The 24,300-nt window shown below is 38.4% G+C and overlaps 2 protein-coding genes across 11 annotated transcripts in view; one reads left to right on the top strand and one right to left on the bottom strand.

Moving 5' to 3' along the window:
* The first annotated feature begins 9 nt into the window (after positions 1-9).
* Positions 10-6,530, top strand: LOC110990469 (PRELI domain-containing protein 2-like). Of its 6 annotated transcripts, none has more exons than XM_087134517.1 (7): positions 10-26; positions 543-558; positions 722-779; positions 3,228-3,301; positions 3,498-3,658; positions 4,069-4,174; positions 4,932-6,530. In XM_087134517.1, exons 3-7 carry the CDS (start codon positions 755-757, stop codon positions 5,013-5,015), a joined length of 450 nt encoding a protein of 149 aa, XP_086990643.1. In that variant the 5' UTR covers positions 10-26; positions 543-558; positions 722-754; the 3' UTR covers positions 5,016-6,530. The 6 variants fall into 6 exon arrangements, with proteins under 6 accessions (XP_086990643.1, XP_022111174.1, XP_022111177.1 ...); XM_022255482.2 differs by lacking the exon at positions 10-26 and adding an exon at positions 49-80; XM_022255483.2 differs by lacking the exon at positions 10-26 and adding an exon at positions 81-203.
* Positions 6,264-24,300, bottom strand: part of LOC110990467 (uncharacterized) — a 23,543-nt gene continuing 5,506 nt past the window's right edge. Inside the window, exons 2-22 of one of the 5 annotated variants that reach the window (XM_087134503.1) lie at positions 24,192-24,300; positions 23,623-23,773; positions 22,991-23,120; positions 22,532-22,612; positions 20,832-20,938; positions 19,754-19,874; positions 18,953-19,267; positions 18,356-18,470; positions 18,136-18,177; positions 17,319-17,404; positions 15,964-16,175; positions 14,432-14,768; positions 14,036-14,117; positions 13,527-13,621; positions 11,512-11,625; positions 10,896-10,986; positions 10,573-10,709; positions 9,921-10,110; positions 9,576-9,634; positions 9,209-9,331; positions 6,264-8,970 (exon numbers count right to left, since the gene is read on the bottom strand). The exon at positions 24,192-24,300 is cut by the window's right edge and continues 23 nt beyond it. In XM_087134503.1, coding sequence (XP_086990629.1) covers positions 8,911-8,970; positions 9,209-9,331; positions 9,576-9,634; positions 9,921-10,110; positions 10,573-10,709; positions 10,896-10,986; positions 11,512-11,625; positions 13,527-13,621; positions 14,036-14,117; positions 14,432-14,768; positions 15,964-16,175; positions 17,319-17,404; positions 18,136-18,177; positions 18,356-18,470; positions 18,953-19,267; positions 19,754-19,874; positions 20,832-20,938; positions 22,532-22,612; positions 22,991-23,120; positions 23,623-23,773; positions 24,192-24,300 — 2,757 coding nt within the window. In that variant the 3' untranslated portion in view covers positions 6,264-8,910. The remainder of the gene's footprint in view (positions 8,971-9,208; positions 9,332-9,575; positions 9,635-9,920; positions 10,111-10,572; positions 10,710-10,895; positions 10,987-11,511; positions 11,626-13,526; positions 13,622-14,035; positions 14,118-14,431; positions 14,769-15,963; positions 16,176-17,318; positions 17,405-18,135; positions 18,178-18,355; positions 18,471-18,952; positions 19,268-19,753; positions 19,875-20,831; positions 20,939-22,531; positions 22,613-22,990; positions 23,121-23,622; positions 23,774-24,191) is intronic. The other 4 variants (XM_087134504.1, XM_087134505.1, XR_015424768.1 and 1 more) reach the window with 4 other exon arrangements.

The raw sequence follows: 24,300 nt of genomic DNA, 5'->3' as shown, positions 1-24,300 counted from the left end.
CTGAATTTGAATTTTGTCACATAATAGTTGGGTCTTTTTTCAATTTTGGCAGATAATGGAGGAATGAAAATACTTGGCATGTCAGCACTGACATTCCTTCATTTTCATGATTTCTGCTAGGGGTCAGCATGTTGACCCCGGCATGTTTTGTTATGTAACCTTGGAATTTGCTCTAAGCAAGCGTGCCGTACATACATGTTCATGTGCGTAGTAAATAAAAGAAATGGCATAATATTTGTAATTATATCACAACCCAGATATTTCATAAATAGATTAGCTTCTTGCTTGACTACGACCATTTTCAAAAGTTGAACATCCAAGATTTCCTCACCGTAAACCGTAGTTGCACGACAGCAGAACTAGTAGTCGGACCATACGTGCCCAGACACCCTCGCGTCTTGTGCATACGTTTGTAACGTTACTTGTCTTTTCCTTCCTCCATGCTTGGATCTCGAGGATCCATGTCACGATCTTTGTTAAGTGAACATGTTTGAAATTGTTATTAATCATGTGTATAAATTTCCGTTTGATCTGGTGGTAAGGACACATTTTACGAAGGTTAGTAAACATGGTTAATGTAAGAAGTCCACTTTTGTTTTTCTCATTGACTATTCCTGTGCATCGTGCGATATGCTGTTATTAGTTTTAAATAATTGTCTTGACTGGCGCGGGCGATCGTGTAAAGTTACTTTTGCCCGAGATTTCTTTCATTTTACTGCAGTACCCTACTAGCAAAGAACAAAATGTCATCTGTATGAAAACTGTGGAAGAACGAATAGGTAAGACAATGAAGTTGTCATGACTCTCGCTTTAGTGTTACTCAGTGCCTGTACCAGTAGAGGGATCAGGTCAACTCGGACCCAAACCAACGCGGACCCATTCCAACTCAGACCCACGCCAACTCGGACCCAGGACCAATTTGGACCCATGCCAACTCGGACCAAATACTAACTTGGACCCACTACCATCTCGGACCCACAACCAACTCAGACCCACCTCAAGTCAATTCGGACCCACGGAGTCTTGTGGTTGCACTACACCAAATACGCACCTGTTGACCGAAATAGCGCCGACTTATGAACCTAGCGAAGAGATTGGCCTTCATTTTTTCACTGGAAATTCAAGATAATTTTTTTTCGCTGGAAATTCAAGATATGGCCAGATCGGTCACTTTTCATTTCAATTTTATTAATTTTTTTTAATTCGTCTTATTCCGAAGATACCCCCAGATGTAGTAAAACTATGCACTCTGAATGTAGTTGCCTGTCTCTATCCAAAATAGGCCCGCAATGTGGGGCTTTTTGTGACAGAAATACTCTGAACTAGAAACTATCAATCCCAAATTCTGGATTTATAAAATAATTCTATGATCCCTCGTGATTATGGCACATCTTATTGTAAAACAAAAAGTGGGATCACAAAATAATAATGAGCTCGCGAGCAAACATACGACGCTTCAAAACCGTCTCCAAGTTCAAGACAATAGGAAATGTTCAACATTTTTATTTTAAAATGATTCGATTTGTGTTGTTCGAAATTACCAACCTATTAGTTTGGCCTGTATGGATGAATTCCTCCATCTGCCTTAATTTCGCCGGTATCTGGAGGGGGCAAGGTGGAGGTGTAAGACTTGCCAGGCCAAAAAAATTTGAAAAGTGAGGTGGGGGATAACACCATGAGACACTATGAAAGGTCATTGTTCGTGATATTGATGTATATCTGCAATATGTGTTGTACGCATGCAGCATCTCTTGTGTACAGCAGAAGGGCCTATCTGTGGCTTTTTATTGCAACAGAAACTTTGAGGGCGGTTTGGTGAAAGTTCATTCGATTTCTTCTGGTGATCTGGAGTGCCAAAAAACTTCGGAGAAAGGGCGTCAATGATTTGGTACTGTCAATCACCCTCCAAAAGCTGCTCCTATTTGTTGTCCCAAGCTCCCACTCCCCGATCATAGAGTTTCAAGAATGGAAGGTGACAAAATCAGTCTTTGTGGTCAATCACGCCGGTACCTCAGAAGCTAATAACCGATTAAGATTCCAGATTACAAGCAGCAAATAAGACATCAAAGGAAATGTGCCTCCATAAAAATAAGATGCTCGCCGGTTACTTTTCACTTGTTCCAAGTCATCACTGATATCAAATCTAGTCCTGTACGGTTTTCAACCACCATGCCTGTTCAAACTCGAAAACTGAGAAATTCTGGGAAGCATTACGTGTAGAGAGGATGTTACATCTTGGCAGCATGCAATGCAAAAATGTCATTTACCAATTGCTAAAATGTAAAAGTGGACAAAATCAAAATTTTCAACAAGTTAATCACGCTCCTGGGGTTGGGTCCGAGTTGACTCAGGGTGGGTCCGAATTGGTCGTAAGTCCGAATTAGTATTGGGCCGAGTTGGTTGTGGGTCCGAGTTGGTCGTGGGCCCAGGTTAGTATTGGGTCGAGTTTGCATGGGTCTGAGGTGGTTGTGGGTCCGAGTTGGCATGGGTCTGAGTTGGTTTAGGTCCGAGTTGAATCGAAACCCCTGTAGAATGTCTCAAGCAAGGTCTTAATTGGTCACCAGATATTTCTTTATAACTAGGCATGGTAGGATTTATGGACGGCAGGCTTTCACAAATTTCCATTCCATCTAAATTAACTTGGCATTCATTTTGGAATAGCCTAGACCCTAAATTTCTTCAGCAATAGCATCAACAAAAAACAGAGTGAGCTTGCACTGAGGTTAGGATGCATAAATTAGCTGTAATTCTGAATTGCCCAGAGTACAATATTTAAATGATGTAGAATGCCCCTTGAAATATGGTTATACAGTGCCTTCGATTTCTTATGGCAAAAGTTTAATGAGTAGCCTATGGGAAAAGAGATTACCTACTTCATAGCACCTGCTACATGTATATGCACTGTAAACTAATAGCACTGTAGAATTCATAGTTTTTACCAGAACTTGGTTGGAGCCGCTCTGTTGGTCAAAGTTTTGAATTACCTTTAAAATCATAGAGCATGGCAACCAATGGTAGAACAAAAAGTGCCTCCAGACCAGAGAATTACAGGTATACAATGTACATGTCCTTAAAAAATGGAGTTGCCTCAGAGTACACTAACCAAACGTACTGGCATTAGCTATTAGTTTTTCTTTTTTGTCCTTTCCTATTATGTATTTCTTGCATGAGCTTAAGCAATGCCTATTCTGATACAGTTCTTGAAAAACTTGTCACAATTGTTCCAGATGAAGAAAAAGATGTGGAGTACAAACGAAGGATAGCTACATGTAGAAATGTACTACCATCAATATTCAAAAAGGTAAAGACCTTTAACTGCGGTAGGTCCCTAACATGAGAATGAATAAGTTACCTTTGTTTGAAAAGAATGCTTTGTTTTGTAGTTAAACCCACCGATCTTTGACTTAAGTTGGTTCTAGTTCAAAGTTTCCAAAGAAGCCATTACCTGATTACTTTCGACAGTGTTACTAATTTAATGAGCTTGTTTGACATTTTAGATTCAGTTACTCAATGAGGATGCAGTCTATTTGGAAGAAGAGACATGGCATGATCGTAAATACAAGCATCTTATTGTCAAGAGTCATAGTCTTACATGGAACAAGTATGCAGACACCTGGGAAGAGTCCGAGTTCAGCATTTGCCCCCAAAATTCAAACTGGTATGCTAGAAGTTTACATTAGCCAGGACTGCAGTGGTAAACCCGTGTCTTAGGTCAACGGGGAAGTAGAAATTTTTCCTGAAGATGATTTTCTGAATTTTTAATCTGTGAAAAATCCCCCCCCCCAAAAAAGTTGGGTTGGAGTATCATTTAATAAAATGCCGGTGCTTTCAGTTCCCTAAAAAATATTGGCAACATGGCTCCATGCTCCCCTCCCCTATTAATTCCTGTTGAAAACACCTCTGGTGGACAGAGTTTAACATGAAAACATGACTTTGTTAAAGATCCCCGGAAAATGTAGAAACTGTTTAATCCAGCATGGTTTCTGTGTCTCAAAGTTGCCCACACTTTCTTTTTATAATGTAAGGGCTCTACACAACATTTTCTTGTACTTGTCCACATACGTCTAGGACTCAACTGAAGCAAAAAGGAGGGCTTCGTATCAAGGGATTTGGCATTTTAGGCGGAATGATTGAGATGTTTCTACACGGCTTTGCAAATAAAGGGGGCTGGAAGGTGGGTTGACCGCTTGTAATTGTGGAGGAACTTTTGTCCCATTAACTGCTATTTATGTTCATTGTTGTTTACACTGCCTTGTTTGAACGTGTTGTTACTAGAAACAACAGTGAAAACCAAATTCATGAACCCTTACAGTTCTCCATAAAATTTGTCTTGCAGTACTCAGTACTAACAGTAGTCTGAGCCTGAAGGACTAAGCGCTACAGATAACTTCTTCTGGCTAGGGCACCCTCCATTGTCACTTGTACAGAGAAAAATTAAGTCATGCATTCTCATAGTGCCACAGCACTGTACTGTACATTTTTTATCTATTGTATTTTATGACTTCAGAGAACAATAACGTCATGTCTTCTTACAAGTGGCAGCACTAAACACTACATTTGATTACTAAGTAGTACTTAGTAGTATCCAGGGCTGTTCGGGATTCAAGGAAGCTTTCTACATCTGCCTTACATTTAAGGCCTTATCATTTGTTAACTGTAAAAATCAAATTAACTACATGTATTTCGGCAATTACAAAACTGCCCAAGATATGTTACAATGTCATGCAAGTGGAAGTTATATATGTACATGTACACATGTACATGTACCTGTGTTTATATGACGCTACAATACCAACTTGAATCAATAAACGGTCGTCAAGGAAACCCTGGCATGCCTAGTTCTGTTAACAGTGCATTGGATTTAAATATAAGTCTGCATGAACCAAGGAAATACACATTTCACATCTGATGAAGTGGTTTTTATGTCACAGGCCATTCGCATCATGGAGGAGTTGATGACAGAATCGACATCAGTGAAGAATTCTGTGCATAGTGTTGGCTCCTCAAGATTGTAACCAAAAGACAGAACACTTGTTGCACGCAAACATTGAACTTGCAAAATGCAGGATGGGAAACATTCACGTCTCTTTTAAGAGTGTAGCCAATTAGTCAAGAAGGTTGTGTACATCTACACGTAATGCCATTTAACTATGTACATGTATTTACATATACACCGTAGACTTTATGGACACAACTACATGTACATCCAGAAAATTACATAGATGCCTCGATGATGGCCCTGGTGAAATAGCCAAGCTGTTTAAGGGTTGAAAGAAGTTGTATGTACACGGTGATTTCCAAGATGTGTCATTACAGTGTCACTCTTTCATTATCCCTATTTGCTGTCTGTGCACTGAGGCACTTTGAGTGCTACAAAGCATGCTATGTAAGGACTTAGATTGGATCTGACAGCTTTACAGCAACAGAGTAACATGCCACAAATAGTCCAACATGCATGTACATGTATGCACAGAAACCAACATGTTGCAAGTGCAAAATGCACCTTACAGGGTTCAACCCCCCCCCCAAATTGTTTCCACAAATATCATTTGACAAATTACATCATAAAACTCATTTTTTTGCTCTGTCCAGTTGAAGTTCAAGTGCAATCATTGAACTTAAATGCTTAATAACCATGCAACTTTTTGGCCCGATACTTTTTCAAATTCCTTCTAATTCTTAACTTGATGAAACTGCTATTTTATTCAGGAGACGGTTGCTTAATTCATTGTGCAGTTTCAGAATTTCAAGAATGTGTATTTAACATGGTGATGATCTTATTAACTGGTTTCTGTAATAACCACATGAAACCATTTCATTATCCTATTTATTTGTTGATGGAAACTAAAACAAATTTAAACGTAACATGACAAAATCTTGTTAAATTCTGTATCTTCATTCTGTAGGCTTTTCCAATGATCTCATCTGTGAAGGGGAGTTAAACTACACATTGATTGCTGTGGTAAATCACGAGGCAGAAAGAAAAAGTAGTTGCCTTATGTAATAGCTCCCTGCAATGCACTGTCGGTGTTGAATGTGCTTTTCAGTTTTTGAAAATATAACATTCTGAACTTTAGTTTGATAAAAACAGCAATTTCTGACAATTATTTTGCCATGAGAAAATTAATGTTACCTTCAAGTTTACTGGGGGGGTCCCAATATTGTGTGGTGTTATACAAAAACAATTGTAAATGTAACTTGATCATCTATCAATGTGTGAATTACATTCAGAATCAATAAAACCAACTTGAATAGAAAAGAAATATTTGTGTTAGTGGGCTGTTCTTGTCTTTTTAATTTAATGGACTGCAGTAACGGTAAATTCTCACACAACCATGTATGCATTAACAGAAGTAACTTATCCACATTATTCTTGCCAGAACTGTATGTTTCAATTTTGGTGGAATTCAAACCTAACTTTACATTAAGTCTTTAGGTTCAACATTATTATGGTTCACTATCCTATCTAACAGTAGGCCAGTGGATACTGTCAAACCTTATAACTAAGAAGTCCTTTGGACTATGCAGATTACCTTGTTATGACAAGAGCCTTGTATTACCACCAATAAAAACAATGAAAAACAAAGGATTGGAACCTAAAAACTACCTTGTTACAAGCAGAATGTTGTATTAACAGTGCTCTTATTAAAGAGATTCAATTGTACATTTATTGAATGTACACAAGTATTGCCATTTACTAGTGCATTCACTGGTATTACTTGAAGATTTAATAATAAAGCCTTGTTTCCCATATTGTCATAACAAATACCAACAGCACATGATGTCAAAGACAAAGTCACAGAAGAGATAGTGAATGATATTATTCAACCAAAATACTTGTTACAAAACAGCATCCCATACATTCATGGGAAACACTATTTATTATTAAAGTGTAGCTGCAATGAATTTTTTTTCAACACATATTTTCTGCATCTTTGTACTTTTCTTCAATGCATGAAAACTCTTCCACACCCCTATTTCGTTAAATGCACTAAAAAATGCATACTTTTAAACAGTCAAAATTATCCATGTTTCCCAGACAATTGAGGCCACTGTTGCTGTGAAGTTATCTAGGGAAGACATGGCTCAGTGCATACATGTAGGTATTTGTGTTCAAATTGTTAACCCAGAATTTAGTAAATGATAACATGTCTGAGAGTGGGATTGATGGTTTCTTATTGCTATGCACACAACGATGAATTGGCTAAGAAGAGAAAATTTAGTGCAGGAAAATCTACAAAAACGCAGGACATTTTTGTGCACAAACCAATGTAACATGGAGGCTTCTTCCTAAGATGACATCAGTTTTGCTCAAGAATATGGAAATCTCATTAGCATAAAACCAAAAAGGTATTAAAATACCCTGTCAAATAGTCAAACCAATGTTTAAAATGAGGTTCACTGAGGCACAAAGGTGCATTTACAGGTTTGTAGGCAAAAAAATAGATTGCAGCTACATGTACCCTTTAAAGTGGTTGAATATTTTTAATTTTGGACAATTTGATGTCACTTCAAAGTTAATTAAAATGAGAAAATGGGTATATGTGTGATATATCATACCAGCACACATTTTTTATGAGCTTACTTTAACAACTTGACACAGTCACCAGAGCTCAAAATGATCCAGCTTTGTTGACTGTCTGCATGCATTTGTTAACGTTAGCAAAGATAAAACTTTCCACAAGCGGAGACTGTTCTGAGATACTCTTTGCCACACTTTATGTCAACATGCAAACTAAGCTTTACTGCTGTTTTTTTTTTCAAATAAAGACAATAACGTACATGTACCTCACTTTAATTTCACTCAAATTCTATTTCTCAACTCAACCATGCATGAACATGGGGCACTCCACGACCAAGATGCAACTTTAACATTGGTACTTTTATCTTTGACACATTGCAAGAACTAAATTGCCAAGTTGAATATCAATAATTTTTCCAGCAGATACGAACAAAATGAAATGCACTATTTATACATTTTTTAAACACCTATTGGTTAAGCTGTATCCTAAACGCTTGAAGGAAATTCAAGAAAAGAACTTTAAGAATAACAAATACACATACAATGTATACTTATTTCAGAGCATTAATAGCTACAAGCAAATTGATACCAATTTAAATTTCCAGCTTTCTCAGAATAGATTGATAACAGTGATTTGAGCCATTATTTGAAATTCTGATTTGGCAACTTAACTGATCATCTTGATTCGGTAACTCTGCATTCTTAGCTTCAATACAGTTTTCACTAGAACTCAATAACAGTTTTAAGAAAGAATGAAGTTGTTTTGATAAAACAAGCATGTTAAGAAAATACTGATCTATAACACATGTGATAAGTTATACACCTTTATATACAGTTCATGATCTGAAATATGTCATTAAAATCCCATTCAAGAATTAGATGAACATCAATTATTTAGTCTGTCAGATTTCACACACAATTTTGGTTGAATGCTCACTGTAGATACCAAACAAATTATTGTACAAATACGTGACTTGAGTCACAGCTATCTAATGTTGCACAAACAAATTACACTCAATAGCCACACACTTTGTAGTACATGTACATCTGAAAATACACCTAAAAATAGAGTTTCATACTTCTTGACTTGAGCTGGTTGAACGCAATATGTCTGTTACTTTTTATCTTGGGCTTACACACACAGTTAGCTACCAATTATAGCTTGGAATGTGTCGACATAAAACACGTACAGAGAACTGTGCAAATTACCTGCTGTTTGATCCTTGCCAAGCAGGGACTTGCTCATTACACACAACTGAGTAAAATTCAAGAACTTATTAGCAAATGTTACTGAAGTTATAAAAAATGAACCTACTGATGTAGCCATGTCTTCCTGAAATCCAGTCCAGTATTCATGCTCAGTGAATGCATAATACTTGAAGAGTTTTTTAGCTTTCTCCTCCAACCAAAGCAACAAGAATCCTTTTGTAGTCTCCTGAGGTGTCATCCTTCAGAAAATCAAACAGAAAAAAAAATTGGTAAAAGACTTCGTATATATCAACTTTTTTACAAATTGCATAATGGATGCTAGGGCAGGAAATTTTTAACCCAAAAAACACACCAACATATTTGTGTACTTTCTGAGGTAAAGCACCTCTCAAGTTAAGTCTCTCTCATTGGTGTGACACACAAAGGTAGGCCCCCCCCCACAGCTGTTGCATTAAGAAAACACAGTTTGATACTTACTGCAATGAATTTTCCAAGTGTCTGGTTATAAGCCTTTTGAAATTCTGCTTTAACATTCTGCATATCGACCTCACATCGGGAAATTAAGATCCTCATCATTGAGTCATCATCAGTACCGAGGCCCTGTCAAGATTGCAGAAAAATCTTCGCAATCAAAACACAGCACATGCAAGGATAGGAATGCTATGCTCTGACACCAACGGTAACAACACAGTACATGAATGCTATCTTATTGGAGATAAATTTCCATCATTTTGGTTTCCATATACCCGTTTTATAAGCATATGTGTGTGTTTGCAACAATTGAAGGAATAAGAAAGAATCTTCATACTAGTCACAGCAAACTAAACTAAATCCACACACCAACCTTCATACACTTGTAGAGTTTGTCAGCAAAGAACTTGTGTTTGTTACGGACACACCTCACTGAAATGATAGCAACAGAAAAGGTGTGCACGTGACAGTAAAAAGTGCAGTTTTAAATTGACAAATTTAACAGGATGAGTGATCTTGCATCATTTGAAACAATGCTTCAACTACCATTTTCTATGCAAAGTCACTGTAAACTGAGGAACGATAAATCAGACAATATACCAGTAGGCCGGTACCACATTGTACCGTGCCTTCAGTAAGAACCAAACTAAAATGGATAGCATGGCACTGCAAAGGTCAAGTATAAGATCTTCCACATTCCTCTTTCCATATTTCTTACCTACAGTCAGCATTCCTTCCTTTAAGTCTCCACTCATTTCTTTCTTTATTGCCTGCTCAATGTCATTCTTTGAGATCTTAGCATACTCCTCAAATGTTGCACGTAGCTGAGCATAGCTACGTGACATTATGATGACATTGAATCTGGACTCATCAGTTCCCCACTTGTCTTCCCCAGCTTTGTAGAGAGCCTGAAATTCAAAGAAAAGCCCTGAGACCATCAATTCAGGAACTACACATGAAGCTCTAACCTACAGTTAAACCTGGCGGTACACTGGGCCATTGAAGTGTTCTTATTTAACATAATGCCCTCATAGCAGCAGATGTTCTACATTTACAGAGTAACGAGTTGTCAATTCTTCATGTTCGCTGAATTTTAATCTTTCACAGAAACACCCAAAATGAAAAAATTACAAGCTAGAAGTAATTACAAGCTACCAACATGACATAAATATCTGCACGTCACTTTTCATAATAGGTATAGTGTCATTTTGTTTATGACATATTAGCAAGTTGAAGACATACGAGGGTCAGAAGGAAAAGAGGTTTGTCATTTTACTGTATGAACTAGCAGACAAATTTGCTCCAGAATTGAAGAAATTGAGAGTATTCAGGCATGGACCGATATTATAGTATTCAACTTGTCAATTTACCATGGCATCTGCCTGTGCTTTGTCTGGGTCTACTTCATCACCCTCAGGACGAGCTCCTTGAAGAACAGACACCAACAGACGTTGGAAGTTCCCTGATGTGTCATCAGCTACATCCTCCTCCAGATTTTGGTTGTAAGCTGTGAATAAAAAAAAAGGAGTGAGAAAAATGAAAATTAATATTTCTTTCTGTTTTTGTGAAGTGTAGTTCAACAGGCGAACAGTTTTTGGTTTGAGTGATTTAATAACATTTGAAAATATTCAGAAAGCTTTTCCATAAACTTTCAGCTGAGTGGTAGACAAAAAATACCAAGTTATAGCCCAACCTGTTTCATATGCAGATTTGATGGCATCAATGGATGCATTGCTTCTAGTACAGAGGATCTCAATCAACACAGCCTCATCTGTGCCTAGACCCTGTCAGGAAAAAAACAAAGGAAAAAACGATATCAACACACATCAGAAAACTGCTGGGGTAACTGTGAATGGTTAACTTTGAAACGCAATACACTTGAATAAAATCTGAATCACATTCTAACGCTGTACCCATTAGAAATGTCCATTAGAAATAATTACATCATTCTGCTTATAACAAGGAAATTTAGAAATCCCGATCCTTTGTTCTTCATTGTTTTCATTGTTTTGATAACACAAGGTTCCTGTTAAAACAAGGCAATCTGCAAAGTCTGAGGGACCTCTTAATGTTTGACTGTTTTTGCAATACCAAACATTTCCTTTGGCTCCAAGCAAGTCAGATTTATAAAATACAAAATGTTAATTCCCCTCTCGACCCAGTTTGTTTCAGTTTGAGTGGTGTGAATCAAAAAATTGATTTACATATACATGTAAATGGCCAAAAGAACAAAGGATATTAGCATGTGCAACTGCCTGACACTGCTGCCCACCACTACTACCTGAGCAACACATTTCTATGATACATACCTTAATAGCCTTGTGTAACTGATAGGCATCATATTTTTCCGGTGTCATCATTAATCCATTAACAACATCCAACAGTTTGCCACTCAATTCTCCCTTGAACTCCTTGATTAAATCCTGACAAAAATAAATCAACATTTTCACACGCACTGAGTGAACAACCATACATGTACAAAACAGTTACATCACGTTTTCTGCTTGCTGACAATATTGTCGGTTTTCAAAAATAAAATGTAAACACAAAAAATTAAAGTGATATATGATCGCCCAAGCTGGGCTTACACAGTCCACTCTCATTAACCACTTCGTGCCGGGGCATTTTTCAACGTTGATGATGCTGGGCCGGCATGACTATCATTTTTTCCGTTTTCAAAATCCTTCAAAAATTCATCATTCCATTTAACGGTCGTTTATAGCCGCATGAAGTAATCTTTAGGCACCACTCTAAGTTGACAGGTGACCTTCATTGACGCCCAAGTATTTCAGCCAGACCTGCAGCCTTGTAAACAGAGCCCAGATTGTGCGGTGTTATACAACTGTCTTTTGTTCACGAACCTGGCTCAGTGCACTGCTGACCTCTTTTCAATAGGGGCCAGATTGGCGTGCAGCAGTGCTGTGTGGCTCATCGCTGCGATGGTGGAACGCTTTGTCCCCGGTGGTAATCCACTTGCTCTCAATGCATCAAACCCTGGTATACAGTTTCAAAACAATGCTGGATTATCACCACTTTTGAGAGTGAAAAATGCCGGTAATGCCCAGCAGCCTGGTCTTTTGTTCGGAGTACAGTCTTTTGTTACACGGCCCTGTTTCCTTTGTCCGAGTTCGGAGACCCCGGCCACGCATATAAACCATACGGCTCCGATTTCGGAATCCCCGGCAGGTAATGGTTAATACGAGAGCCTTGGGACTTACTAAATTAGCTTGTATTATCCGGACCTTGTTTTATGTGAAAGCTGCCATCCTGCTTAACGTATGTACATGTTCTACCAATCGACCGTGGGTGAAGTGCACAAAAAGTTTACTTTTATGAAAGTTAGATGTACATGTAAATGTACAGTTTAATGAATCGGAGCGATACTGTATCACATATTCCCTATTGATCGACACACTCGCATGTAACGTAAGTACATTAACATTTAGTAACCAACATCTGAGCTGCACTTGTTGCACATAATAAATTGGAGAAAACCAGCTGTTGGTGGAGTGGATGGTAGAGGGCGAATATTGAATTTTAATTTGAAATGGTGTGTGGGTTCGGTGAAAAATTATTAGAGAGGGATACACTTTTTTCTTCAAAACTTGTAGATATTATTTTCTTCGGGCTCTAAATCAAGGTTTAATCATGATTTGCTTAAATTGAGAATTTGTAGAAATTCGAAAATTGGATGGGGCGATATTTTTCATGTTACGGTGGGGAGTGGGTAATGATTTTTTTAGACAGTGCATTTTTGGGGGGGGCAGGTGTTTGGTTACGGAACACAAGTTTTATTATTTTCCTTTGGGACTTTGGACTTGGGGAATTTAACAACCATACACTGCATATTAACTAATAAAGGTTTTCCAGGTCAATTTAGCACTTCTTTTATTTAAAATTGCTGAAACAAAAGTTTAATTTTGTAAAAGAGTGGTCACTCACCCTAAATGTTGATTTCTGTTTCGAAATAACACCACTATATTTCATTTTCAGAGCACTGTACACCACAAAAAAACACACTTGTTCGTCCTATTTATCGTCATTTTCGTCTCACTCCAGGAATGGCGTTGAATCGAAAAAGCAAATTTGTTATTTGTCATTCATTTTACCAATTTAATCATTCAATGGATGAGAAGGGCACAACGGAACCAGTCCATTCCAGGGATAGCGGTCGCTATGCAAAAGCTTGCCCCGAATCACAAGGTATAGCAACAGTGTCTTTAGTCTGGGGAGTTCAAATTGTTATGTTTATGTGTAATCAGATAACCCAGTGTACCAGATTTGGTTCAAATTTACCTGACAAAAGAATTATTGCCAGACTTACCTTCCCAAACATCTGCTTGAACTGTTTGGAAATTTTTTGTCGTTGCACATTAGAGCGATGTGTTACCACCTCAATGATGCTCTTTTCATCAGTACCTGTTATCAATCCATCAAATATGTACATAGAAGATAATGTATGTACACAATTTCAACAAACTTTCTTTATTGCATTATACCACTCAAGTCTATGGGGCAGCGTGGACATGTGGGACTTTCACAAAATGGCAGGTACCAACCACAGCATGCAGATGGAAACAACTGCAACGACAGCGTGCCTACATGCTGATCAAAGAAAAGATTGTGTCACCCGATCCTCTGACTGGCTGGTGTGTGGTACCTGCCATTTTGCAAGAGTTTCAGATGTCCGTGCTGCCCCATAAGAGAACTTCACCTTTTCATCTCAGGTTGTGTGTTCAAGGAGTAACAGGTACAAGAACAACAAACTTTTTAATACAGGGAATTTGGAAGGCCTAATATCAATTTGCAATACAGAGCAAATCTTCTTCCTACCCAGTCCCTTCATGGCTTTGCGAAGTTTCTCAGCATCTGCCTGAGCATCAAAAGGTGATGCCGCCACCACTGTACCTTTATCCTGCAAGAAATGATTTAGTTTTCTTCAATTAAACAAGAATTTGTCAGACTTCATAAGTAATAAACCTCATGTTATGTGTTTATTAACAACAATGCAGTTGTTTGTGCTATAGATCTGTGATTCGCAAATCTATGCTAAAGTTAATATCTTACACATCTGAAGGCATAACAATTGAACTTTCAACAGCAGCAGAACTTAAATCATGAGAAACCAAGGCTAGAAACACAATGAAGCATACTTCTTTCTGGGTCCTTCAGCCCAGAACTTCTAGTAATCAGACCAGAAACTTACCCAATGAAACACAGCAAACCTACCTGTGGTCGTTTCTCCTTGTATGCCTTTCTTTTTTTCACAACGTATTCCTCTTCACTGTCCTCTTCTTCTGCCTTGGCTTTCTTGGCCTTTCCTCTTCCAGCCTTATCTTTGCTTCCTTTCTTTGTATCTGACATCTTATCTAGCATGTCTTGACCCATGCTAGATGCAAACAAAGCCACGATGCTGTCATAGCCATTCTTGACAGCAAGATCATAAGGTGTCTCACCCTTAGCATTCTTGGCTTTGGCACTTGCGCCTCCCTCCAGGAGAGATTCGATTGCTTCTTGTCCATCGGGTCCAAGGAGAACTGCTTCATGGAGAGCTGTGTTGCCCTTCCTGTCAGACAACATAAACAATTTAATACAGTAAAATCTCAATAAGTCGAAGCTTAGGGGAATGGACGAAAATTTCAAGCTATCCGACTTTCAAGTTATCGAAAGTTACACGCTTCAGTGCACATGCAACCTTACTAGCTTACGGCAGTTGGCCTGCAAGCTGAGTTGAACACGAAGTGGATTTTAGGCTATCCCTGCTGTACACGTTTTCTTCAAACATCATCATTAAACATGTTTTTATGTGGTACATTAATAAACAATAAACCAATGAAGTTATGTACCAGTACCTGTGTCTACGTCTTGAGAATTCATTCATTTGCTTTGCTTGATCGGGCTGTTACCGCATAATGCAGGGCACGGGCCAGTCGGTCAGGGTTTCCATGCTGGGTCACATGTACAAAGTGCTTGAGGGCACATCATTTGTGCCTGATTTATTTTATGGTTGCGGTTAATGCCCACCCAGTGCTTGTCGACGTAACAATTGCAGCCCATGTGAACATGCTCGGCTCATCAAAGAAAAGCTGTGCACGTGAGATCATAATGAAGGCAAGCGTTCTTTTATTGCTTTTTATTCATCATTCTTCAGTGTTTTTTTTTAATTGGCCCGCCAAAACTTCGAGATAAGCGGCTTTAGTGGTATTGACATTTCGAGTTACGGATACTTTATTGTACATGAAGGCCTATTCTCTTGTCGGGAATACAGAAAGACGTCGAGGTAAACGGAGTTTCGACTTAACAGGCTTTGACTTATCGAGATTTTACTGTAGTTATCAACCTTAATAAGAACCATATCCATTAACCCTAACCCCCTAAGGTGTATGTAAAATCATATTGAAATTAGAGGATTTGGGACTGTTAGGGTTAAAAGAGCTTTAGAAGCTTTTTTGACCATAAATATCTTAGGAGAACAATTCAATGGAGAGCTATAACATGTATGTTGCACTAACACAAAAAGAAGTACAAAAAGTTTTCATAATATGGGACTGGTGTCAAGAATAACCTGCAAAGTGATAAGTGGCATATCAAAAACATCAAAGACAACTTCTTCAACTGTTCAAATTCTTTCCCAACCACAATACTACAGTCTTTTGCACTGCAGTTTTCCAAAGCCACCACAAAAAATACTTTTAATTTTAAAATTTAACTTGAGGACTAAATTTTTGTGATTTCTTAGACCTCTGCCACTGTCTTCATACCTGCTGGGTGCTTTAGCACTGACCCTGGCTCCTGCATCTATCAGTACAGGCAAACTTTCTGCATGGTTGTTTATGGTCGCAACAATCAGAACAGGTACACCATCCTTATTTGCACAATTTGGGTCTGCACCATCATCTAGCAGGTCTTGAACATTGTCTGGATCCCCATCTCCCTTAGGTCCAACTTCCTTAAATAAATAACGATCTTCTTCCTGATTGATTAAAAAATATTGATCAAAATTGTCAGACAAAAAGACTCGCAATTTGCAATGACACTGTGACACTGATACTATAAAAACAAGAAAGTCAGCCAGCCTTCTAATTTTTGCTTTTATTCCCCTGCATACCATTCAGCTACAACACGCCCACTTTGTACATCAGGCAATTAATCAATTAATCAAACTTAGTATAAAGCAAGCTACCAAGCCCTCTATCCAAGCACGACTCAGGCCAAGGTAAACCAACAGTCAGTCAAACCGTTAAGTGGCATCCAGCCAGTGAGCTACAGTAACCTACCAAGCCCTCAATCCATGCATGAATCAGGCCAAGGTAAACCAACAGTCAGTAAAACCGTTAAGCAGCATCCAGCCAGTAAGCTAACCAGCTGGCCAAATTACAAACCTTGTGAAAACTAGCAGGAAGAAGCCTCAGCCAGTAAGCTAACTAGCCATTCAAATTACAAACCTTATTAACGTGCTGGAAGACAGTACCCAGTCGATAAGGTTAAACTTGCCAGCCAAATTATAAACCACAGAAATTACAAACCTTATGAAAACCAGCCGGAAAATGGTACCTAGGCTAGTAAGCTTACCAGCCACTCAAATTACAAACCTTATGAAAACCAGCAGGAAGATGGTACCTAGGCAAGTAAGCTTACCAGCCACTCAAATTACAAACCTTATGAAAACCAGCAGGAAGATGGTACCTAGGCAAGTAAGCTTACCGGCCACTCAAATTACAAACCTTATGAAAACCAGCAGGAAGATGGTACCTAGGCAAGTAAGCTTACCAGCCACTCAAATTACAAACCTTATGAAAACCAGCAGGAAGATGGTACCTAGGCAAGTAAGCTTATGGGCCACTCAAATTACAAACCTTATGAAAACCAGCAGGAAGATGGTACCTAGGAAAGTAAGCTTACCAGCCACTCAAATAACAAATCTTTTGAAAACTAGCTGGAAAAAAGTATCAAGCCAGTAAGGTTATCAGCCAGCCAAATCTTATGAAAACTACCTGAAAGATAACACCCAGGTATTGAACAGGAAGCTTTTCAGACAGTGATCCAGCAAGAATTAATATTGTTGGCAGGAGTTAGTCACACTGGTAGCAGATGTACAGGAATGAAAGCTACTCACAGACAGCCTTTCTTCTTCTGCAGCTTTCTTCTTTGCAGCAAGTTTCTTAGTCAATGGCTTTTTCTTTGCTTTGCCATAGGGAGAGTCTGAAACCACAAAAAATTCACTATGATAATGGTAAGAATTGTAACTTGAGATTTCGGTGTGTCTTTATAGTGGGGATGTCATTAAAGTTTTACTATAAAACACAATTGTGATATGGAGTAAATAGTTTGTGCCGGGTTCACATTGGAATGAAAATTGTATAAATTTACGACAACTGTTTTTAACATTTTGTTGTAGTAAAGTTTCCAAGTGTCTGCACTTGGATTACTTGCAAGCAGCGGAAAGTCCCAAGCCACTTAAAACCCGAACTGGGCTATCCTTTCAAAACCTCAAGAGCAATCCTGTCATCAACCTTTACCCAGATGTGGCCTAATCAGGGAAGTTCATCAATTTTAGACTTTTTCCCTTAGTTATCAATTCCTTCACTTTGCACCTCAGGTTTTCCTTACATGCATGTGCAGTACTATATACACAGGCTACAACGAAATCATAGGGATTACCCAAGATCCATTCACACAATCAAAATGTAAGTTTTATCCTTCAGTTCCTCTCTGCATGGGACTTTCACGTGACATAACACTGACAATGTAATTCTTCCATGAACCTGTTCGCCCTGCAAATTTTCTGCAAAGGTAAAACTAACAATAAATGACTGTTACCAGCTGTCAGCAATAAATTAAATTTTGCCAAATTGACAATAGTCTCTGTAAGTTTTACCGAAAGAAGTTTAACGTCAACATTGCTTTAATATTTCATTAAAAACCATCCTCACCAGATTCGCTGTCTTTTGCAAGAGACTTGGTCAATAGTGCTTCTGTGAATAAGCGTAACAATAAAAGACTATTACAACTTTTTTCAGCTAAACATTATCATAAAGTATCAGAAGACATACAGAGTATCTGCCCAAGACTGAAACAATAAACTTACAATACATCAAGAGAAAACCAGCATTCTAGTATTGACAGCCATAAATACACACATTCAATACTAACCCTTTCTTGCAATTGATGCTCTATTGGGTCTGACTGCAGGTGTGTCTGTATGGGATTCTAAGCTGATGGTGATAGTTACATCCACGCCATCATCTTCAACACTAGCAGAAGTTATCTGTCATCAACATAAATTGAAAAAAATACTGTATGCCAAGTGAAATGTTTGGATGTTGGTAATAAAACTGCTCACCAGTATTGCGTGAACCCACTGCATACAGTTAGTTGCCTTTTGGTTTTCATAAACCATTTTAATCTTATAAACTGAAAGGTTTTCCACATTACTTGATTCCTAATTAATCAAAGGAACGAATTCATGTCAAAACATTTGTTTCACAAATTGTATGTACACCTCAACACGACCTTTCATGAAAACCAAACTAGTTTTTTTACGCATTACTCCTGAACTGGGCACACAAGATGCTCTCATGTCAAGTTTTATAAAATCTTTTATGATATAGTACGTATCAGTATTTCTTCACTTTAAAGCAGAGTTTGTCAATTTGTAGTTGATAAAGCAAACTAAAAGTAGAGTGAGTCAAAAATATACGTAAAACTGCTTTATTTCTAATAGCAAAAGATTGAAGCAAACCCATTTACCTTCCCCATCTTTGGTTTCCCAATGTCTGCTCGGAACTCTGCCTCCTTCTGAGTAAAGGCTTCCAGGTGAGCCACGATATGACCAAGTTGTTTCTTCCAGTAACCTTTGCCTGGACTTGTCTCCATTAAGTTAGGTTTCTCAGTCTTCATTGATGTGGATGACTCTCTCATCATTCTCACTTCCTCTACATCTCGTTCTCTCCTACTGAGCTGCTCATGAGTTGGATAGAACAAGCCCACAGTTTGTGTTCCTATCTCTTGATTGAGAACTGCTGGTAAAGGTACGCTAACAGGGCGCCAGCTATTGGCATAGGGCTGTGAAAGAAACATAAGCACATTCACTTAAAGGCATGTATTCAACTAAGAATTTTAGTCTTCCTTGGGAAAAGGCATAAGACTTTTATGAATTGCTTCTTGTAGTAACAAAGTTACATGAGCAGAATCTAAACTCACAACTTTCTCCTAATGGCTGAGCTGACCAGAGCTATCATGCTAATAAATAGTTATAAACATTATTCTTCACTCCTTTCCAAATATTCAGTAAGAAATTATTCCGCCACAATATTAGGACAATAAAGACAACTGTCTTTGGTATAATCAATTTCTGATTTTAATTTAAACAAAGTGAACTTTTACATGTACTGTACACGATATGTTTGAAGGTATAACATTAGCACTGAATTTATTGCTTGAAAGTGGAAGGTGCTTAAGTGACATTTTTCAGAAAAGAGACCATCTCTGAGTGACAAATAAACCAACAGAAACTAATTTGTTTTCAACTGCATGCAAAAAAAGACTCACATCAACGATGACAGGTGGTTGTACATGTTGTGGTTGCTGTGGTGGTTGGGGTTGAGGTGGCTGGTGATACTGAACAGGTGGCTGGCTTTGCCTGGGACTGGTCTGTTGATGCATATGATAGCTGCACCAGGAAGAGTTAATTATGTTGTGGTATGAACAAAATGGGGTCAAGGGGGAAGGGAGAGGGGTTGATACTCAGCGGCTGGTGCCTGGCTTTTCCTACAACAATCAATTGCACTGAACCTGCAAACAAGTCAGAATGGACATGACCAAAGGGGGGGGGCATGGGATGGGGCCCTAAACTTAAACTTGATTTTGCCTTGGAGAGACTGGCTTTGTGAACCTGTCAGAAGGGGCATAGCCATATAGGGGCATGAGTGGACTTGGGCCCAGGAAACTGGTACAAATACCAGTACATGTACAGTACATGTGTACTTGGTTTTGCCTGGTGTGACAAGTGGAAGGACATTTGTAGGGGAAAAACCATGTAAAATGTATATCAATATCAGGTGCATGGGGGAGGATCAACAGACGGATTCCACCTGCAATATTATGTGACCTATAGTGGGTATCAAAAGTCAGCAAACAAAGTGTCCTCCCACAACAAAGTGGGACACAAGAGCCATTTACCAAAAGTGAAGTCAATGGTCTGTAAAGTGCTGAGACTACTGACGTGCTGAGAACTAAGAATTGGGTTTAGTTTTGTTAAACAACACTTCTAACACACTTTGCTATGAGAGAACACCTTGTTAGCTGATGTTTGATACCCACTACATGTAGCTCAAGTGCAATTAGTCTATTTAGTTGGGAAACACTTTTATATGAAACTACAGTAGCCCTCTAGCACTTTTAATGGCAAAATATACTTATAATATGTATTTATTTACAGTATGTGTCCCCAGGACATCAAATGCATTCATCCCATTAAAATGAACATGCACTTAATGGATGGGTTTACAAATCAAAACCAATGGAACAGTAAGCACCGGTACCGTGCCCTCTGTCATGGAAGTGATTTGGGTGAATTTACAGTGCAACCTGTTATTACAAAAACAAAAGGGAAAAGGTTTCAACTTACTGAAACATGTAGTCAGGGTTCTTCTGTAGGGTAGTGAGTGCTTGAGTAGGAGCAGTGGAGCCCCATGCATTGTATGGACCTGTCATCCCAGAGTTGCCCAGACCCTGCTGCACATGAGAAAAATGACCAATATCCTGGATCATCTGTGTGCGGAGCCAATGATTTTCCATTTCAAAAGTGGGTATTTTCCGTTTCGCCAAATCCCAAATTCTGCATCAGAAATTCAAAATCCATTTCATACCTTCGTATGCATGAAATAGAAGAACAAGTTTTAAACTACATGTACATGTATGCATAGAAACCGTTTGCCCAACCACACCACCCCCCCACAAAAAAAAGAAAGAAAAGAAACAAAAATAACACTATTGTTTGGAAATACTCTGCAATGTATCCAACTTTTTTATAATTTCTGTAGTGGAAATTAAAAAAAAATTCAGACAATAAACACAGCATATGCCACCCCTTGTTTTCCCACCGGCGCAATCACCAAAATGCTGCTACAATTAATCAACTGACAATTCATGTGCCACCCCTCGTGTATGAAATCAGATTACATGTAAATACATGAAGTTACAGAGTACCGGGTAGGTCTTGCATGTAACAGTCGTTGATCACAATATGTTAATGTTGGACCTCGACCTGCCATTTTCTTTGGCAGTAGTGCACCATTTCAGAAAGTTAACATTATATCTGAGCCTTAAAATATATGTTTGTGACTAAAAACGTCACTCTTTATTGGACACTTCCAAGGGCCCATTCAGCTTTGGTACACCAAGCTTACTAGGTTTCATTTAATTAAAAAAATATGTAATTAGTCTTCCGTTTTGCTGCCACGGTTTCATTGTTTCGCTATGCGGTACTAGCCTTGTCTCGAGGCATCCACGCAGATTCACAGACTAAATTCCCCATGTGTGCAATAGTCATACATGTATATGTGAGTAATGCCTTGTTTGTACCTTGATTTCACAGCTAGTATGGTGCGCATGTGAACGGCCAAGTGTGTATACACAATGTACTGTACCACACCGCTGTGCTGTACCGGCTGCCGCTCACGCATGGAGCCGCACGCCATGGCACTTGCAAGTATTGGCACCGGCATGGCACAGACGACCTAGTCATGTGGCAGAGTGGTGCAATTTAGCATGTTTCAAGGGTTTGGTAGGCATTTATTTTTTAATACTTTGCAGAAAGTTTTCTTTAGTTTTTAAGCCATTCTTAGAGGGAAATTTTGCAAGTTCTGTTTCAAGCAGTGGATTCCATTTCAAATTGTTGATTTTGCGAATTCCATCCACTTTCTGCAATCACAGAAAATCATTGGCTCTATATGTAACGACTACTTAATACTCCGTGTTTATATAGCACAATCTACACTTTCAACTGTTGAACTGCAATTTTTTTCAAGCATGTCAAAATAATCAAAATCTGTACTTTCTGAGGAAAAATTGTGTGGTTGTATTTTCAACAAATTTCCATACAAAATGTGGCAAAATCGTACTAGTTTGCAGGTCTGCTACTGATTTACAAAATTACGTTAAAAACCTTTCAAGATTTTGTAAGACAGACTAAGGCTCTCAATCTCTTGCTTTATGCAAATTTAAACTTAAATGGTAATTCATTTAAGTAAAACACAATAACCAGTTCAACTCACAAGAACATGAGTAAACGAATTTGCTGCATGTTGCAGACACAAGTCTACTTACATACGATTTTGACAGGGACAAATGGTTAGTTGATCTTGTGACATCAATGATATCATCAACATCACTAAATTGATGTGACCTCTGGAAGAGAAAATGGTAAAGAACATGTGCTCAAATGCAAATGCACTCTGGTAAACACCAGATTATGATGGCATCTATTCAAAATGGTTTAAATTAATACCACTTCTATGCCGGGGCTTTTTTTTTCTGGCAAACACAATGATTACATGCAAACCAGTCAGATGCTAATGTATGTACACAACACAGCAACTTTTAATTGGCAACCAGAGGTTGTACATGGCAGCCATGTTTCCCCTAAGAGATTTGTTTCACAGGGATACACAAGTAAACCTTTTGTGCTATCCCTCTGTAACAAAAGCAGTTACCGGAAAGATAGCTGCCATGATATTTGTGTTTTACACAAGTTATTCAGATAAAAGTGTATCATTTGAAAGTTACCCTGAGTGAGCTCCTGGGCCTAGAGTCCATGATAAAACTAGCTTCATCATCTTCATAAGCTTCAGGTTCAGGATTAGCATAGGATACGGTAAACACCTTACTGACTACATGGCTCTCACTCCGTCTATCACTAAATAAAAAACAAAGAATATAACTAATAATTAATTTTATCAACATGATTATTCTTAGCATCCTTTTAGTTCTAGACCTTTACCCACAAAGAAAGCAAGAAACATGTAGCACATGTATGTGTGTAGCTTAAGAGCTTAAAATGTATGATTTCATGAATCAGCAGAATTAGATTTTACACAGACAATCTACATGTAGGATTTCAAGCTATTCATGGTGACAGACGACTAAGATGGAGAGCTTGCGGTGAGCACCATGCAAAAAAAAGAGATATTGCATGGTGCTCACCGCATGCTTTCCATCTTAATCTACATATAGTTAAGTACATCTTTTAATCTCAATTCAACTCCCGTCAACATTCATTGTTGTAATTACCATATTCCCTCCCTTTTCTATGGATAATCTCATTCTACGTCTCTTTTTTCTGGGTGTTAACACAAAAGACTTTTGTTCTAAAAACACAGACTGCTACATGTAAGTCTGCTCCATTACATATGACGTACATGTACCTGGAGACAGCAATAGCTTTGATAGTTCTCTTGCCCTCGTTGAGAAGGAATGGTCCTTTGTACTTGATGGTGTTCTTATCTGCCTTACGGTAAGGATCAGGTCGATTACCATTTGTTGTTAGGTAAATGATTGCATCAGGAGTCTCTGTAAGGATAACATCAACAATAAAAACACTAAACAAGGTTACATCGGTGATTGTCGTCTTCAAACTTTTAAGTGATACAATATCAACTGAATGAGTACAGATCCACTTCAAGCAGTCTCATGGGGTAAAATGTGGGAGAGCCAGGACATGTAAAGATACTATCAAGAGTTGCACATAATATAATTTCACACTCTTGCTTAATTAAGTGAGCTGACAGCAAGTCTCCCTGCAAATGGAGATTAACCCTCCTATGCAAAGATGCATTCTTGACATGGTAGTCTTATGAGTCAAAATCAGTCAAGTAACATATGATACATGTACACGTATGTCTAAATACTACATGTACATGTAAGTGGAAGGAAGTTTTGACTGTTTTTGACGATTACTGCAAAAGGAGGGTTATTCATTTATTCTTACCTGATTTAATTTCTATGAGTGTGTTAGTATCAACCTGGTTGGCTGTTCTTCCAGGTTGTGGTACTCTCAGTGGGATGATACTAGGTGCAGCTACAGCCCCAGCTGATGG

The sequence above is a fragment of the Acanthaster planci genome, linkage group LG03 (genome assembly GCF_054643075.1).
Source record: "Acanthaster planci isolate LZ-2023a linkage group LG03, COTS_SCS, whole genome shotgun sequence".
NCBI lineage: Eukaryota > Metazoa > Echinodermata > Asteroidea > Valvatida > Acanthasteridae > Acanthaster > Acanthaster planci.
The sequence above is the reverse complement of the archived record's forward strand: the minus strand, read 5'-3'. Positions and strand labels throughout refer to the sequence as shown.